This window comes from Callorhinus ursinus, unplaced genomic scaffold (genome assembly GCF_003265705.2).
Source record: "Callorhinus ursinus isolate GAN/ISIS: 27379988/994484 unplaced genomic scaffold, GSC_fseal_2.0 scaffold15, whole genome shotgun sequence".
Lineage (NCBI taxonomy): Eukaryota > Metazoa > Chordata > Mammalia > Carnivora > Otariidae > Callorhinus > Callorhinus ursinus.
Genome location: NW_027397077.1, coordinates 18,290,600 through 18,310,561, shown reverse-complemented (window position 1 = coordinate 18,310,561; position 19,962 = coordinate 18,290,600). Strand labels below are relative to the sequence as shown.

The following is a 19,962-nucleotide window of genomic DNA, read 5'->3' as shown; positions in this document are numbered from 1 at the left end:
AAAAGTCTAAGAATACAGGAGCACATAAGATAAGTAGGAGAAGTGGACTACCTCACTGCCGGTGATGGAGGTCCCCAGGGAGGAAGCAAGCACGTGCCCAGTCAGAGTACTAGGAACACTGACACTGCTTTAGAAGAATTTGCTATTTCTAAAAGTACTAAGATACTCATTATGAGAAAAGTCAGAATTTACTTAGACTTTTGACATCTATTTTACTGGGTAGTATTTTGATATTGAATTCCCTGTGGGGGTGCTCTCCACTCTTATTGATGCATGGGGCTTCCAGAAGTCTTAACTGACTTCCTATAACTATGTGTAACAGTCTGGAATGTATCTTTCCAGATAGACTCTTTTTTTTCACTGTATAATTAAACTCTTTGTGTTGTCCTGCAGCTCACTTTTTGTTTTTGTTTTGTTTTTTTTTAACATAAATCACTGTAGACACTTTTCCGTGTTTGCATATATAGCTCTGGCTCAGGTACCTGTAGAATTTTCCTTTCTGAAGGATTTATGGGCTTTCCCAATTGTGACTATTATTAACCATGCAGCAAGGAACATCTATCTGTATATAGATAGAGGGGGAGATGCAGATACTCGTATTAATAACACATGAGTAATATATAAATAGTACCTTTGCTATCTTGTCTATTTAAGAAAAAATTTCCAGAAATAGTGACATTTGTCCTTGAGAATCTCCCCTGACTTTTTAAAATTTGGTTCATTTGCTTCTTGTACCAGGATTTTTCCATTTACAAGGAAATTTGCCATTGCCCCTTTTCAATTAACAAGTTCCACCAAAGCATATAAAAAATTAATACATGCTGCATTCTGGAAGATGCCACAAAGCGAGTCAACTTGTAGTTTAGTAACTAAAGGTGTTCATTGGGTTACTGTGTTAACTATAAGCATTGACTGGTATTTAGGGCAATTCCAATTCTAAAAACTCACTGTAAAGCAACTGCTTCTTAGGTCTAATGGCCTTAAAAGTTCTACCAACCCTAACCTTCTAAGACTAGACTTTCTGTAGATCTAGTCAAGTCTTTGCTGTGCCACTAAGGAAAAATGCATCTCTCTGGCTATAAGCAAGAGATCATCTTTGCTTTCATGATTGCTACGGGGTACAACAAAGCCTTAGAATAAATGAGCCCAAGGAAAACTTTGGAATTGTGCCCAACGCCCCAAATAATCCATGGGTAGGCAGAGGAGGACATTTCATCCTGAGATACATTTCTTCAAATTATCAACTGACCAACATTTATTGAGCCCCTACTTTGTGTAGCGCACATTGGTAGGTCATAGAGAAGAATTATAAGGCCTGGTCTCTCACTTCCAGAAGGGTATCTGTTAAGAGTGCTTTATATATGCAAACAGCAGAAACAGACCCAAGATAATTAAGGTATTAATAATAATGTATTAGAAGGCTCTTGAGATAGTTTATAGGATTGTTGTGAAAAAGTTGAATGACCCATGCTTACTACAGGACTCAGAGTAGGTTCCAGAAATCCAGGTGGAGGGAACCATGGCCAGTGTCATCGATGTGGTCAGAAGACAAGGTTGGCTCTGACCATTTTCTATCCTTGCATCTCCACTCGAGGGCCAAATATGAGGGAGAGATTAGTTCAGCTTGGGTCACACACCCAGCTTTTAGCAGGGGCAGGCCAAGGCACTTTGACTCACAGTCCCACTGGGCTGTCTCCTGTGCAAAATCAGGATGCCATTACCAGAAAAAGAAATGGATGCTGGGCGGGCAAAAATAGCTCATGTCCCCTCTAAAGAGAGCGTGTTATAAACAGACAAAAATGCATTAAAAGAGGCAGGGCAAGATTATGCAAGGTTCTCCCCCTTCAGTGCTTCACACTGGGCACAGCAGCCTGTCTTGCAATGCCCTGTGAGTCGGCCTGGCCTCCCAGGCAGCACTGGAGCATGCTCTGCAGAGCCCAGTGCACAAACCACACAGAAGCAGCAGCCGAGTGGCTTACTGAATGTTTATTCCTCTCTACTCAGACATTAGGTCTTGGGAAGTGTTTTTATAAAGAGTTTGCAACACATAATTTCCAACACAGTTATGAATTTCATTGGATTTAATACAAGGAAAATAGGTTGAAAAACCTAAGAGGAAGAGAACACATCCAACACCAGTCTCCTCAAAATCATCTCCCCTCCCACCCCCAGGTCTCCCCTCCACCACACACACAGACAAGCACACAGAGTCTATATTTTGGCTGTCACTGCAGCGCTATTAAAATTCTCCCTAAGTGAGATTTCCTTTTAGTGCTACTACCTTGGAGGAACCAACAGATAGATTGTAAATGGACTTCCTACTAGCCCGGGACAAAGGACATCCTCAGAGGGATTTTGAACCCAAGCAGCGATTCCCATTTTTAAGGATTGGGGCTAACTAACATCATTATAGATGTGGCTGGAGGCTGCCCCCTCCCCAGGTGTGGAAAGAATGAGGCAGATGCGGGATGTTTCTGTGCTGGAGACTTGTGTTCCTACGCAATGAGACAGTGTTCTCCAAGTATGGGCCTGAACTACCTTACTGGGTGCTATTTAAAATCCACATCCCAAGACGAACCATGAGAGACGATGGACTCTGAAAAACAAACTGAAGGTTCTAGAGGGGAGGACGGTGGGGGGATGGGTTAGCCTGGTGATGGGTATTAAAGAGGGCACATTCTGCATGGAGCGCTGGGTGTTATGCGCAAACAATGAATCATGGAACACTACATCAAGAACTAATGATGTAATGTATGGTGATTAACATAACAATAAAAATTTAAAAAAAATAAAATAAAATCCACATCCCAGGGACGCCTGGGTGGCTCAGTCGTTAAGCATCTACTTCAGCTCAGGTCATGATACCAGGGTCCTGGGATCGAGCCCCGCATCGGGCTCCCTGCTCAGCGGGAAACCTGCTTCTCCCTCTCCCACTCCCCCTGCTTGTGCTCTCTCTCTCTCGCTGTGTCTCTCTCTGTCAAATAAATAAATAAAATCTTAAAAAAAAAAAAAAAGTGAGAGCGTTCCCCACAGGGTTGCCCTCTCTCAGCATTTTAAAATCCACATCCCAGGACACCATCCAGAAGACTCTGATGCAGTTGGTCTGGCATGAGGCCAAGGAATCTGTATGTTTTACAAGTACACCAGGAGATACTGAGGCAGGTTTGTCTAGAGACTACCTTTAGAGAAACATTGCCTCAGTGGTCATTGTCCTTTTTAAAGGGAAGGCTCCATCCCCTTTAGACTACACCCTCTCAGAGTTTATGCCCTCCATGGAGCCGAGCATCAGAGTAGCTACACAAATGATTATATGCAGATGACATGACAAAGCTTCCTCAGCGACGTTCCTTTACATTCCAGTAAATGCCCCCAAATCATGGCTGCAAACTCTAACCCAGGGATTAAGAGGAAATTAAGAGCACTCCAAATCAAGAAATTGCTGGTAAATTCATTCTAAACCCTAGATGCCATGGTAAGGACTAAACACACAGATTACCATTGTTAGGAACTCTGACCAAACCAATGCTAATGATGAAGGTGCCAATGCCATAGAGTTCTAACTAGAGCTCCCCACCTTGGGTGTATAGGGGAGGAATGAAAGCAGCCAACTCATCATCCAGACCAGGCTAGAAAGTCTCATCGCTATGATCGTTTTATTTTAAAAATATTTGTACTCAATAAAATAAATTTAAAAATAAAATATTTTTACTCTATGCCCAGAAGACTTCTGGTTAAAATCAGTTTTTGATTGGTCTTCATCCAAAGTATTTCTGAGCCTTTTTTCCCCGAACCATACAAACCATAATATTCTGTGGCTCTTCTGATAATGCTAACAATTGCTTATATTTATATGGTCTCTTAGACTTTATAAAGTGTTGATCAAGTTGGTCTTTACAACCTTTCTACACTACAGTGAGGATATAAGTCTTATCCCATTTCATATTTGAGGAAAGTGAGGCTCAGAGAGTGGCTAAGTGACTTGCCCATGGTCAACAGCTAATAGGCAGCCAAGGTGAAAACTAACGCCTGTCTTCTGACTCCAAAGGCTTTCCATGATTCCAAGCACTCAGGTGGAACAGGTCCCCAAAGAGATTTATGCATATACAATGTTCTAGAACTCAATTACCTTGCATCAGATAGAACCAATATCCTAAATCCATATCCTATTGCTAATTCTCTACAGATAAGTAAAGACTAAAAACTCTGCTCCAGCTTTCAGAAAAGTCACTAAGTCTGAATAAAATATTGTCAGATAAGGTAAAATGCCTTGGAATATAGCAGTTGTCACCCAGGAAACCATATTAAAATAACTTAACCCCCTCCAAATGAATTGTAAAGCACATAAGTAGTTGAGTGATTTATAACTCTCTGAATGAATGTCTATTTTTCCCACCCAAATTTACATTGCCTTAAAGGGCATTTCTATTTATATTCTGGTTGCAAATGACAACAATCAACCCAACTAGCATACGTTATAAAAAGGGAAGAACTGTATCGGTTAGTTAATTAAATTAGCAGTTGAATAAAAAGTTTTCTGGCATGGGTAGGTCCAGGTCTCAAATGCAGCCATCAAGGCTTTGACTCTCGATCAATACCATCTCTCTCTTTTTTTTTTCAATTTTATTTTATTATGTTATGTTAATCACCATACATTACATCATTAGTTTTTGGTGTGGTGCTCCGTGACTCATTGTTTGCGTATAACACTCAGTGCTCCATTCAATACGTACCCCCCCTTAATACCTATCACCAGGCCAACCCATACCCCCCCAGAACCCTCAGTTTGTTTCCCAGAGTCCATAGTCTCTCATGGTTTGTCTCTCCCTCTGATTTTTGACTATGCTCTCCGATGAGCTGGCACTACCCTCAAGCAACATCTCTTCATGCGGAGGAATAAGGCGGGTCAAGATTTACAGCAGTTTAGCAGCCCCAGAGGAAAGAAAGCTTTTCACTCTCTGTAGTTTGAGCTCATGCCCTAATTGATCTTTCATTGGCCCAGTGTGGTCATGTGCCCATCCCTGCACCAATCACTGCCACCAAGGAGATGTCCCACCCACCCTACCTCCCCATGAGGCTCAATTAGCCCTACACAAACTATATAATGGGCTGAAAGTGGGGAAGGCTGTGATTTCCCAAGTAAAATCAGGATTCAGCTACCAGGGAAATGAATGCTCTGTATTCAAATATAAGAAATGTTCCACAATTGTTACCATCATCTTGATTTAAAGATAATGAAACTGAGTCCCAGCAGTTAAATGAATTGTACCAGGTCACACACCTAGAAAATAAGGGATCTGAGAATCAAATCCAGGTCTGTATAACTCCAAAACCTATTTTCCCTCTACTCCACCAAGTGGCCTTCATGTTAAAATCAATCAAGAGTCTAGGATTTAAACTCTGTGACCTTTCATTTACAACCAAGTCACATTAAAGATGGTCTTGGACGCATGGCTGACTCATTCCATAGAGCCTGCGACTCTTGATTTGGGATTGTGAGTTCAAACCCTATGTTAGGTGTAGAGATTACTTATAAAATGTGTTTTTTTTTTAAAAAAAGTTAAGCATCATACAATTAAATTTCAAAAAAGAGAAAAGGTCCTTGGTCCCGGGAATTCTGTTCCTCACTTCATAAAAATTTCTCCATCTTCAGATCGTGGCTCAATCAATCAGTCAGTGCTTCCTCATGCAAACTTTCCCTGGCCACCCAAGTAGACCAAATCCCGAAGTTCTTACAGTATCATATATCTCTTTTTATACCTGTCCCCATTAAAGTTACTCATTTCTGAGGTAATGTGATTAATGTCTACCTTCACACTAGACGGGAGAACAGAAATTATATCTAGTTTTGTACATCTTAATATTCCTAGCACCAAACAACAATACCTAAGTATTTGTTAAATGAATGAATGAATGAATGAATGAACCATAAATAAAGAACTCTTTTCTAAAATGGATGTATATGAACTTTGGGTAAGGGCTAATGACCAGGGTTCAGGAAAAATGACAGCTGAGGCATTTATAAGGAGTGATGGTAAAGGCAAAGCCAGGGGGTTTAGACAAATACATTGTATCATTCATTGTATGTGCATGTAGGTCAGTCTTCCAGGGGTGGTGGGAGGAAGGAGAAAGGAGAGTCAGGGGACGGGAAAGCACTGATCCTTCTGTTTCCTATCTGGACTCTAGTTGTTAAATCTAATTGAAAGTCAGGGACAACCTGAAAGTTTCTGGACAGTTCCTATATGTTAAAGCAATGGTTCTCAAGCTTTAGGGTGCTTGAGAAATATCTAGAGCAATTATGTAAAATGCCAGTCCCTGAGACTCACCCTGACCTGAGATTCTGTTGTTATGACTTAGAGAATCTGCATCTTTATAACCTCTCCCCCACCCTCCCATACATACACTCTAATGAAAATGGCCTCAGTCCACTCTTTAAGAAACACTATTTATAAACCTTTTCCTAGTTTAAATAGTATCTGAAAATAAGCTGAGGATGCCTTGTGTATCGGAGGTCCAGCGGCTCTTAAATCTTGAAGCCTGTACCCTCCGAAGTGCCAGCAGCCCATCCCATCCCATGATTCTATATGAAAGTACCACCAGCTTTCAGATGAAAGTGGTCACGAGATCTCTGTTTTCTGTTTTTCTAGGCCAGCATCTCTTGACAGCAGTGGCCAACTCTCTGACTTCTGACATGTATTCTAGGTGCTTCTATGCCGTCATTACAATAGCGCTCACCATCTCATTAACTTCTTATCGAAATGCAGTTTAAAGAGAATTTTACTGTGGTAGAGAAACATTCATTTCATTCACTTAGTGATGTCTTGTAGAAGCTTTAAAAAGATAAATCAAAAAGTTCCCAAACCTGTTACTATTCCCCACCCTTCAAGCACTCCAGAAAAACTTAGGTTCCCCCTGAAATTTGCAGTAATTAGAATTTCTTCTCCCTGCCTTTATTTCCTAAAGAAAGTCACCAAATCCCCAATTAAAGAGCTTCTGATAAACCAGTTTATGCGAGCCCGAAGTTTGTCAGGACAACTTCTGCCATATCACCAGAAGAGGGCAACAGAGTACAGCGCTCCAGGAAGCAAGCACCTGAACTAGAACAGAAAAATCTAAGAGCCCAAAGCGTATAGCAATAGTAAATGCATAAATCTTGAAATAACACCCTTCTGTTGTTATATTTTTCTGATCTCAAGTTAGGGTCTGCAACTCTCTGGCTAATCATCCCATTAACAGACTACATCATCTCTCGTGTTGCCAGAGACAGGTAAAAATCACGACAGAAACATTCCAGCAATATGTGTGACCACTATCATGCTGGGGACCTGGGAGATCAGTTGGAAAAGGCTGGTGCTGTGCTTAGAGTAACACGTAAATTTTGAAGGAAAAACCCTCTTTATTAGGTTATACATACTTTCTAGAACCAATCAGACTCAAAGAGCAAATGCCCTTTATATGGCAGATTTTGCTAATAAGGAGGGAAATACAACAAAGATGTATGACTCACTAGGTTTACCCTCAAAGGATTTATAATCTAGTAGGCAAATGTACCTATTCAACTACTCTATATTAGAATGCTGGCGCTAAATGCAACGAAGCTGCTTATTTAAATGCATATATTGAACATTTGCTCTGTGATTGTCGTACATGGTATTTGAAGCCCTTCATTGCTCAGTTAATCCCCCGGCAACAGTAAGGTGCATGTAAAATACAGACGAGGACGCTGAGACTTAGGTGGGAACTTACCAGAGCTGGGACGGGACCCCTGGCCAATGTGACCCCCATGCTTGCACTCCTAACCCTCCTTTTTAGGAGAAGAGGATGCTATTGGTTATTCTGCTTATTACAAAGAATAATACATGTGCACTTATGAAAATACTCTTGGTGATCTGGCCTTCTATTTCCCCTGAGGTCCCTCCAGGCCTTGCACTAGAAGAAGCCGGTTCTGCAGATCATACACATTATGAAGAAAGTTGTCACCAGGAACCAACAGAGGGCAGCAATAGATATACCAATCCTTCTCCTTTATCTGCCACTAGGACCGGCAGGCCCCGGAAGATGCAGGAGATGGGTGCAGGGCTTGAAAGCACCAATTTCTTATTACCATTAAAAAAAAAAAAAAAAAGATTTCACCATGGAGGAGGCTAAAAATGTCCCCAGCAGGGATCAAAGTTAGCTTAGAAAATGTCTCTCTTAATAAAGGGAACTAAAGAGATGAGGGATGTGGCACTCCTTCTCCAAGACATGTGACGTCGTGGATGGTAAACATGCCCACAAGCTTTTAGCCCAAACCCCAAAGGGTGCTCGCTCTCCCGTGGGCTCCTTGCAGATGAGTCAGATGTAGAAATGCGAAGGATCCATGCCGGGTGTGCATGCACTGTGGCGACAGGGTCCTGAAGGCCGGCCTGCAGCTGTGGAGCGGCCGCCCAGCACCGGCAGGGATGCCTGTGTTGGCAGTGAGGGCTGCACAGGGACAACGGCCGGGCCATCAGGGGCTGAGGATGGCTCGACTGTGACTGGCACCTAGCGACCGAGCGCTCATTGCTTGTGACAGCGTGTCACTCCTGCACTTGTCTGAGAGGCAAGGAAGACTTCTCAAAGCAACTGAAAGCACTCCTTCCATAGGAGAAGAGAGAGGGGAAACAAAATGTGTGGCTTGATGCTGAGAATTGGCCTGCAAAAAATAAAATGGTAACCAAAAATCGCTGGGGCATTTATAAACGAGCGTCTGGTCCCTACATGCTGACCAAAAGGCCTGTGGGAACATGGGGTCCCGGCCAGGGCCACGGTTATATTAGGTAAAACCTATCAAATTGCCACTATTTAGCGAGTTTTGACCTACAAAGAATGGCAATCTCATATGGCTTAGCCAACTAAAATAACAAACAGTAATAGTAATTGCAAGCAGCTTTTATCAAGCAGGTTACTTAGTGCTAGGAACAAATCCCAAGTGCATGCCACATGTGAACTCATTCGGCTCTCACAATATGCCAGTGTGGAGGTCAGTTCTCAGATTGTATCCAGTCTACACAGGAGGGTCCAAAGGACCAGAAAGGCTGAGTAACTTGCGCTAAGTCACACAGCCAAGAGGTAGCAAAACGCAATTGGAACCCAGCTACTAAGTGAAAAGCCTCAGGGACAAGGACATGGTTGACTGGAGAGGGTTTCTTCAGGGAAGATGGGCCCTAGGGGAGCAACCTTACCATCTGTGATTTTCCTTCCCAGGTCAGTCAGTACACATTTGCCATGTGCAGTTATCGGGAGAAAAAAGCGGAGCCTCAGGAACTTCTACAACTGGATGGCTACACTGTGGACTACACGGACCCCCAGCCAGGTACCCACCCACCCTCTAGGCTATGAATCCCCGGAACTCTCCCCTGACACAAATCACAGGTCAACTAATATTTCCTGGGCACTACCTCCATGCTAGGCACTAAGCCGAGTGACTAGGTTTCACAGGTGACCAGGATGGCCACAGTCCCTGGTCTTACAGTTTCCATCCTGGTTCAGGGAATGCCATCCCAATCAAGGGCTTTGGTTTGACTCAAGGGATTCTCATAAAACCAAAAAGAAAACGTAGTACATTTTTCTTTTATCTAGCTGTGCCCACATCAAATAGGTACCCCACCTAGAATGCTAAAAAAGAAATTACTGAAAGAGGAGTTTTATATGTTCACTCAGGACCGTGTGCACGTGTCTATGTTAGCATGTGTGGTTTTTCACCAGGGATGTGTGGGCTTGGCAGGTATTGTGTTTCCATGGCTAAGAGAGCCTGTCCTGTACATCCGGATCTGCTAACTACAAGTCAAGTTTAGCTGATGGCACTTGAAAAGAAAGCTCTCCCTAAATGTCTTCTTTCCTAAGAAGACACCAATCCCCAAGCAAAGACATCCAAGCTCCTAAGCCTTATGTAACTAAAAGAACCACACAAATGGTAGTATTTCTCATAAGTTCTACATCCTGCCCCCTCACACCTCTCCCCCCCCACCCATTTTATCTTTTTCCCAGGGGAAAAAAATGAATAAAAATCAGCCTCAAAGAACCTTCAAAATGGGGGGGGGGTGCGAAATCATTTCAGCATATTAATGAACAACAAGCACCAACAGCCCTCTCCCAGAGAAGTTTATTTTTATGCCAAATCTGCACAAGGGAAGCATTTCCAACCATACTGCATTATTTGGCCCAAAACCTTTTTTTCTACTCCCATATTGCTCTTCCACATGCAACAAAATACACATAAAAGAAAAACAGAGTTTGAGAAAAGATGGAATGTTAACCTGAAAAGGTGTGGCAGGGAAGGCCTTGGGCCCAGGCCGCTTAGGAAAATGAGTACCTTCAGAGCCCCAACCCTGAGTGATTTGGACCAGCCCCCGCCTCTCCCCTTGGCAATTTGCTTCCAGCCAGAGCATGATACAGAGCTGACCATATAAAGCAAGAATTAAAGGCTCTGCCTAAAAATCTTTCATACTGAATAGAGCCCACGAGTTCGAAACAATTTCATGCAACATCTCATTGAAAAGATGTGGCTCCTGCATTAAGAAACCAGCCCTCATGGGTTCCTCCAATAGTCTACATTCTTCTCAAACCATTGGGTTCCCTTCAGAAAAATAGATTCCAACTTTCCAAAGACCTGCATTTTAGAATGGGAGACCAAAGGGCCCACATGAGAAGGAAATGCCATAGCATCTTCTGACAGTAATTCCTTCTAAGCCATTTTCCAGCTCCTTTCCCCTACACAGTTGCATTTGGATTTGACCACAATCCCCCCAAGGAGGCAGGACCGGGATTATCTTCCCGTTTTGGAAAGAAAGAAAAAAGAGCTGGAACTCAGGGTCTGGGCCACGTCATTCTTTGGCACTTGCCGTAAAGCATAACTACGTGTGCCGCTAGAGCAAAGCTGGAATTGTTATTTTATCATGGGAAAGCAGAATTCTCGTCCCACAATGGGGGGGGCAGAGGTGGGGAGAAAGCTGTTCTATATACATGCAAAAGTTAACTGTGTACATGTACTATAAAATCCTCTCTTCTTTGTTCCACATCGATCCCATGGGATATAATTTACAAATTCCTTTACCAAAGATGTAAATGGAAAGTAAGTTGATTATGTTCTTGAGAATAATAAGCAGCTTCTTTTCTGCTCTTCCATGTGCCAAGTCCTATTTATTTCCTAATGTTTGATTGAAAATGGAGATTTAAATACCCCCAATTGTCATGAGAAGTCTAACTCAGACTTTCTGAAGGAGTGCTTTAACTCCTGGGCCCCACTCCTAACCTATGAGCCAGAAGGGAGGAGGGCAGGATCCTCATATTTAAGTAAGGACTGTCGAGGATTCCTGTGCACAGTCAAGTCGGCCAGCCGGAGATGGAAGTCATGCACAATTTAGCCACTGTCCTCAGAGATTGGAAAAAGCTCCTCAACCTCTCCCTGACAGGTGAGCGTGCACGGGGGTGCGGGGGACTTCTGAGTCCCTCCTGATTCCCCCGCTCTTGGCTTTCTGCAGGTCGTCAGTGGAACCAACAGGTGGAAATTGTTCCCGGGGTAGGGAGCCTTGCAGGCATGTGCGTTCTTGCCTCCGTAGCGGCCTTGGGTCGAAATGGGCACCCAGACACAAGCCTGTGAGCCAAATCAGCCCTACCTGTTTAGAATCTTTGAAATATTAATTTGGGGAATCTGTAAATAATTGTATGTGAATTTTCCATCCAGGCTACTCATTTTAAGCTCAAAATGAAAATGCTTCACTTTCAGTTTCCCTGGGTAAGGTTGGGAGAGTATACAGTAATCTCTCAAGTCCTATTAGACTAAGTCATTCAGTCTAAATAAAAGGATATTCAGAATAATCCAACGGCACAATTTAAACAACTGCATTAAACCTTAGACAGTGTTCCCATCATAAATAGACTGTGTCCATCCAGCAGGTTGCTGGAACAGCAGTGCCCCCACCCCAGCCCCACAAGGAGCCAGCCACCATTCCCCGCCTGGTCTGCCTCTGTCCTTTTGCAGACCCGTCGCCTTGTGCTTGACAGGTCGGTACCTGTGGGGCTGCGCTCCACGTCCTCCATGAAGAGCCCTCGCCCTGTCACACATCACTGTCTACAGATCCAGTCCCCAGGAATCGCTGCCCTGTCGAAACCTCTGCTGCCTCGGAGCATGTACCGATGTTCACTTGGCTTTCTCCTCCCCTGGTTTTCTCTGCTCCCTCCTTGCTTTCACTGGTGTGCCCTTGGTCTCCCATGCTGTCTGAAATAGCTCTGTTGCTCTCCGCAGCTGTCATTTCCCCAGCTTCTGCCACTTTCGATATTTCTCCTTGTGCTCCACTCACACCACAGTTAGGCTTCATTCTGTTGTTAACAGGTAATTCTCAGAGCGCTTTCACCGTGCGCCAGGCCATACTCCTCAGCTTTGCAACCAAACAGCACAAGGGCTCCAGTTGTCAGCTCTGGAGCCTGACAGTGGGGCTATAAGCCCAGCTCTGATGCTTACAGCCCAGCTTTGTGTGCATCGGCTAGTCATAGCCTTCTCTGTGATTGTTTCCTCATTTATAAAGTGGGAATAATAGTACTTACTTCATAGTGCTGTTGGGAGGATCAAATAACAATCTGAAGATTGCTTAGTATCTTTCTACCTCTACCTCTCCACTCTCCAGAACACTCCCATGAACTATGTTCTGACTGTAGCTCCGGAAACACAGCATCCCCACCCCCAGCTGTGGGGAGTGGGCAGGGGGGAGTCACCTCCAGTGATGGTGAGCCTGGCATTCACTGACAGTATCGATGTGGCTTGTCCCAAAAGTTACCATGAGGCTAGGCTGCAGAAGGTCTGTTGACTCACTCTTCCTTTAAGCTCCTTCATGTTCACTTTTCAGGGCTTAGAGCCTTCCCTTAAAGCTCTTCTTCCTTTCCCTTCCAGATTTGCCTTTTTCTCGTGCCGCCCGTCCATCTCATCAGGTTTTCCCTGCTTGCTAACTGTACATCATCCTATCCAAACCACACATTTAAAAACCCTCCATAAGGAATTAGGCAAAATACTCTCTCATAATCCTAACTACCAAAAAGCTTTTGTTAAAAATGCCTTAGCACTGAACCCTCCACGTGAAGAAGTAGCTGTTGATTGTTCTAGAGTCCCTGGCAACTCTAAGTGCAGAATTCCCAACACACACCTACTCAATGGAATAGACACCTGAATTAATATTATCAGCACCATGGAGAAGTCTTAGTGTCACCAGAAATCTTCCGGTGCCAAATGTCAAGCAGGCTAGTAACAGGGCATTGTTGGAAATTTGGGGGTGCTATTCACTCTGCTCATTCTTCTCTCAGTATTAAACTGATAATTGGGAGGAGGAGGAGGAACCTGATGAAGATAGGAAGCCTTATTTCCAGCCAGAGAGTACCCAGTGACCCTAAAATGCAATCTTTTAGAATATGTTGACAGACACAATGTCACTTTGGCCTGAGCCCAAAAAGGCTTTCACCTACCTCTCTCCAAATTTTAACCTTGAGAGCTGCCCGTGGAAAAAAGACAGGTCTGTAGAGCATTCATTTATTCAACAAGTATCTGCTAAACACCTACTATATACCATGCACTGTTCTAGGTTCTAGGGATACAGCAGTGAACAAATCAGACAAAAACTCCCTGTCCTTATGAAGTTAAGTAAATTATATAGCTTGTTAGAAGGTGATAAGCAAGATAAGAGGGATGGTGGCTGAAGAGTAAAGATCAGGGAGGCACTCAACAAGATGCAATGTTTGAGCAAAGATATGAGGGAGGTGATGCAAATCATGCAGATATCTGGAGGAAGCGTATTCTAGGCACAGGAAACAAGTGCAAAAGTCTCAAGATGAGAACATACCTGAATTGTTCAAGAAACAGCCAGAGATTAGTGTGGCTACTGAGAAGTATGTGCATCTATGCATTAAGGAGAGAGTAGGAGGAGACAAGAGTAGAAGTAGTGGTGGGTCGATCCAGGGGGCCTTGCGGGTCTTGTCAGAACCTAGACTTTTCCTCTGAGTGAAATGAGGAATGACTGGCAGGTTTTGAGAAGAGGAGTGACATGACTTGACTCTTGCGAAACTGATTACTTTGGCTGCCATTGAGAATTGACTATAGAGAATGAGGATGAGGGAGGGCGGATAAGATAGGAGACCATTAAAATAGTCCAGGTGAGAGATGAGCATGACTAGATTCAGGAAGCACTGGAGGTGGAAGACTTCTGGTGGAATGTTCTCAGAATTCCACTGGAAGTGGGTAGTGAGAGAAAGTGAGGAGTCCAAAAGGACCCCAAGGTTGAGGGCTTGAGCAGCTAGAGGGACAAGCTCAGTTTTACTGAGTTGGAGAGAGTTTGGGAGAAAGACCAGGAGTTCAGTGTCAGATATGATGAGCTTGGCATATCTATCAGATACCAATGTGAAGAAGTCAAGAACACCATTCAATGTACAAGTCTGCAGTTCACAGGATGGTGTCAAGGTTGGAGATAGAAATGTAGGGACTATAAGCAGATTCATGGCTTTTAAGACTGGATGGCCTCACTGGGGAAGAGAAGAGGTCCAGGGACACACCAGGATGCTACAACATTTAACAGGAGGAGGAAGAGAAGCCAGCAAACAAGACTGACAAGCAGCCTCCAGGGAGGAAGGAGGAAACTGGGTAACCTGGAACCAAGTGAAGAAAGTGTTTCAAAGAGAATCAAGTGTCAAATGCTGCTGATAGGTCCATGGATTGAATAAAATGTAGACTCTGAATGACCTTTGGATTCAGCATTGTAGAAGTCATTGATGACCTTGACAGTTTCCATGGGGCAGCAGCCTGATTGAAGAAGCTTTAGGATAGACTAGGAGGAGAGAGACTTTTGTTACTGTTAAGTGTGGTCCTTAGACCAGCACCATCTGCATCCTCTGGGAACTTGTTAGAAATACAGGTTCTCAGGCTTCTACCCCGGACCTACCAAGGCAGAAGCTGCATTCCAACAAGATGCCCCTGGGATTCACAGGGGCACTAAAATTTTAAGAAGCCCTGGTAGAGTTTCCCCTTAAATTTTAAAGAGAATAGCAATAGGACCATAGCTGAAGGGAGAGGTAGGGTCAAGTGATGTTTTTGTTGTTGTTGGTGGTGGTGGTGGTTTGTTTTTTAAAGATGAAGAAAAATAATAGTGTGCTTATGGGATGTCTACCCAACCAGCCTACTTGACACTCCTGTCCCCAGTCAGACAAAGACAAAGACAAGAGCCAGTCTCAGAACGTCTGTTTAACATTATGGCTTCACTCTGTGGCCAAGTGGGTATCAGACTTCCCCTCCTAGAGTCAGATAAATTGCTTTTCCACTCTCTGGCCCAAGGAAAAGCAGCAGAAATGGCCTTTCTCAGGGCTTGGTTCCTCTGAGAACATGGCAGCTCAGCTTAGGAGTGTTTATTCACTTGTATTGCAGGTTTAGAGGGTGGCCGAGCCTTCTTCAATGCAGTCAAAGAAGGAGACACCGTGATATTTGCAAGTGATGACGAGCAAGATCGCATCTTGTGGGTCCAAGCCATGTATCGGGCCACTGGGCAGTCACACAAGCCTGTGCCCCCAACCCAAGTCCAGAAGCTCAACGCTAAGGGAGGGAACGTGCCTCAGCTGGACGCCCCCATCTCCCAATTTTGTAAGTAAATATGCCATTTGTTAAAAATAGCTCTGTAGAGGAGAATAAATTTTCCAAAGTTGAATTAGAAAAATCTAGTTGCTTTTGTGTTAAGGATTCATAAAACATGTTTGCTAGAAAAAAAAAAAAGATGAATTCAGGGTGGGGTGGGGGGGAGTTGGGACAAAAATGTTAGATGAAAGTAATTTTAAAGTGCAATACTTGACATTTCCCCCCAAGGACTAAACAGAGGAAAATATATTTTAGGTGGATTTTTATCTCTTTGTTTTGGTGAGAGTTTGGAATTCACAGTCAGACTTGTATTTGTTTGAGTCCTTCAAATATAGTAGGTTATGTATGTCCTTGACTCATTTCTTCCTATTAAAAGTAATTTTAAAATAGGGCTTGATTCGAAATAAATTTAAATCTGCGACTTAGAAACATTTAAAAATAAATGATGACATTATCACATGCAGTGGAAAAAAAACAAAAAAACAAAAAAAATGGTGCCTAAAATCCCATTCTGAGCAAATATACCAGGACCCAAAAATGAAACCATCTCTTTAAACTGCTCTGGTTCATTTTCCATCTTCTTCTCCTGTTACCTCTATATCCATTTTAATTTCTTGCCCCTTTGCCATGACTTTTTGCTATCTGGGATAGTTTTTTTTTTCTCCCAACACTTCTGATACATAAGGCAAGGTGAAATCCAGCATACGCTTGGAGACGGTTATTAAGGCAAAGGAAATGGAAACATAACAGCACCAAATAAAGTAATTCATTTTAGTTACAAATGTTAACCCTAACTAGAGACTTCTCTCTTACCCTGAATATCAGATCAGTTAGGGTCACTCAGGTACAAGTCATTTTTAGCAATCATCATGATGATTCCTTACTTGAGCGTGGGCCCCTCTTGGTCTGGTTCACAGAGACAACTGTCTAGGTGATGAGACATACAGATGAGGAAGACAGACAAGATCCCTGTGTTCAGGATACATCCATCCCTGTGGGGGTATCTAGCCAGCACACAAATCAAAAAACAAATAAGATCATTGTAGATGTTGGAAACTATGAAGAATGTAATGCAGTGGTGACTGGGTGGAGAGGCATGATCTGAACTGAAGCCCAAACGATAGGAAGTCAGCTCCACATGTACCTTAGAAAAGAGAACTGTACCAGATGGGAAAGCAAGTACAAAAGCCCAGGAAGGAAACTTGACCTTTACCCCAGCACTTCTACATGGTCTCTCCCTGTCGCTCCTAAACAAAATGTGTATGATTCAAATGATTTTGCAGGAACACAACTAAATAGAGGTGAATTCTCTCTCCAATGGATTCCATTGCCATGTCCCTTTCTAACAAGACTATGTTCTTAAACCTTGTGACTCCCTTGCTTATGGGAAAACAATTCTTTTTGGAGGAGAAATACTCTCCATCGGGTGCTCCTAGAAATTCCTGTCCAGTACCGATGGTTTCTTAAAGGAAGGTACATTCCCCGTGGAACATTTGTGGATAATCACACAATCACCATGGGCTTCTATGCAGAAAACCCTAAAAGAAGGAGGAGGAGGTTGAGGAAGGACTTTGGGTTAAGGGACAGCCCTCCTGACCATAGCCACCACCAACTTCCCCACACTCTTCTTGCTTTCTCTAACATTTGGGAAACTTAGGTTTACTTGAGAGCAATAAAGAGAGAAGGCAACATCTCTTTGCACTGGTTTAGTCATGAGTTGAGATAAAGCATACCCCAATATTTATTAAGTTTGTTTTAAAAACCACTCTGTGGTGGAATCCATCCCTTCACCTTGCCTGAGAGGCTCCATTTTAATAAATTTAGAAACAACACATCCTATGAAATTATCTGTATGTCAGTGGGGAGAAATTCCAAATTATAATCACCATCCAAATCAACCTCATAGAACACGTATCTCAAGTGGTATTTGGAAAATACTGGTTTTATTTCCAAAGAATCTCAATTTCTTCTGAAGCCATTCCACCTTACCTTCAGTGTTTCTGTTCTATCATCTGCCCAGATCAAGAAATTACTGCTTCCTTTGTGATTAGCCTCACTTCTTCCTCACTAGCATAGGAGAGAAGAAGGAATTCAGGAGTAAAAGTAAATGGAAACCAAACACTTATTTAAAAAAAGAAGACCACTGAAGGCGGTTGTAAGGAGGGGATGGGTCTCCTTATGGAAATACACAGGGGCTCTGGATTAGATTTCCCTCTGTGGATAGGACTCATTCAGCAATGCAATTAGAATGCTGAACACAAGGCAGCAGGAAGATTTAATTGAGTGCACATCAGCTTGATGTATTTTGCCACCCTAGTTGACACAGGGAACTTGTATTAAATGGGGCATCCAAAGCAGAATTCCAAGGGTTAGAATTTGGGGGGGTGGATAATATCATCCCTAGAGAGCATGGGAGGGAGACTGAGGGATGAGTGAGAAAGTAAGATAATTCATGCCTCTGAAACTTGTCAGTACCTTGTGGTGGAACCACCTTCTCTCTTGTCTCCTTAATCACTGCTGAAGAACAAGATTTCTCCAAAGAGTGTGAGGCCCTACCACACCTACCAGGTTTTACAAGCAAAAAGCTACCACTTCCGTCCGTGCAGACTGTGCACTTCATTAGTCACTTTTCACGCACACAAAAATGTGAATGGTGCCTATTGAGTTGTGTCGTGCCCGATCTGCAACAACTGTACACCATTGACCCTGTAATAAATGACAGTCCTTACCCGGAGCTTCAATCCAATAATGTTGAACCCAGTGATCCCATAGTTAACTTCACTACTCCTGAAACAGAGGCTCAATACCACTCCAGATTCTGTCTATTGCTAGTTTAGGCTCTTAATAAAAACTGCAACCAGAGTACCAGCAAATGAGCCTTCTGTTCCCATAATTTAGCAGAGGATTCCAGTCAGAATTTTAACCAACCTAGCCTTCTGCACCTGATCATTTGGAGTTAGGTGTATATAAAACCAATGGTAAAGATCAAAAAAGGAAAAAGGAGCTCTGCATTCCCTGGGGTCACTGAGTTAGTGATGCATTACAACCAAAAACTGGCTGGGGGTTTGAGAGTATATCCTAATTTTTACTGGAATCTGTTACAGAATAGTGGTTATGTCACAATTACTTTACAGCTGCATTTAATTTGTTAAATTCAAACCATCCCTATTAAACAGATCAGGCCTCATTTGTGGGTAGCAGTCAAACTCACAGGGTTGATTCATATTTAGAGTTACCACCTTATCCAGATTTGCCTGCAAATTCCCTGGTTTTAGCACTGAAAGTTCTGTGTCTCCAGGAATTCCTTGGTCCTAGGCAAACTGGGAGAGGTTGGTCACCTGGCACAACAAAGCAAGGTTCTAGGGAAATGAAAAACAATCATAACATAGTAATAAACAGCAAACTTTGATCCTTCACTGATAGCTGCTTCTCAGCCTATATTGTCAAATCATAAACATTCAGTCATGTGTTCTATAACACAAAGAGTAAACACAATCAAGTATTGCATTTTAAAAAGGTTTCCTTGACTTCTACAAGGTAAGGGTCATTGTTAAATACCTAGTCCTGTGCACATTTCATCAAATCCTGGTTTCCAATATTTGTTCGAAGTCTTTGCCATTCTTGCAAGTGAATGATTTTTAAGAACAACATTTCAGTGAGTTACCTTTTGTAATCACCTTATTAGTCTTAGTTGGCAAAGGGAAGCTACAGAAAAATGGGAGAGGTTTTTCGGGTAGAGAAAAATAAACACTCCAGTCTTGTCATGTCGCTGTCTGCTTAAGGGGAAACTTGAGAATGGAACATTTTGCAGTTTGGGAAGCTCGGGAGTAATTACGAGTTTATGTGGGTCTTTCTAAATTCAGTTTGACAGACTCCTGGGTGAAGTTTTTATTTTTTGCAATTTTTAAAATGAAAAGACACGTCTAAGAAAGAGTGGAGTGGAGTATTTATATGGAATTGTAAAAACCGAAAAAATAGATCCTGCTATTCATTAGTTTGTATGTGACTCTACAATGATTTGGGGAGGGTTCCACCAAACTTTAAAACTTTTTTGTTCTTTTATGTTTTTTTTTTTTTTTTGGTGTGTGTTGTTGATTTAATTTTTCCCCTTTTATTTTGGTTTAAACTTGAAAAAATTAAGTCAGTGGCTAGCTGTACAACGTTTTTAAACAAATATTTGCAATTTTCCAGTTTTTAAGGCCAATGTTGCTCACCTTGGAAACTGTGTTCAAATCTGTTGTTGAGTGTTGCCACAATTTATTATGCCAAGTGGCCTCTCATTGAGACACCAGATTCCTGTCCAGTCTGTGTTAGAGGAACAGTGAAAACCAGTACCTCCATTC

General features: G+C 42.7%; 1 protein-coding gene across 13 annotated transcripts in view; it reads left to right on the top strand.

Annotated features, from left to right (window-relative positions):
* CADPS (calcium dependent secretion activator) overlaps positions 1-19,962 on the top strand; it is a 472,068-nt gene that overhangs the window by 305,958 nt on the left and 146,148 nt on the right. For all 13 annotated transcript variants that reach the window (XM_073901482.1, XM_025885231.2, XM_025885232.2 and 10 more), the window contains exons 10-11: positions 9,223-9,331; positions 15,416-15,628. In XM_073901482.1, the coding sequence (XP_073757583.1) occupies positions 9,223-9,331; positions 15,416-15,628 (322 nt within the window). The remainder of the gene's footprint in view (positions 1-9,222; positions 9,332-15,415; positions 15,629-19,962) is intronic.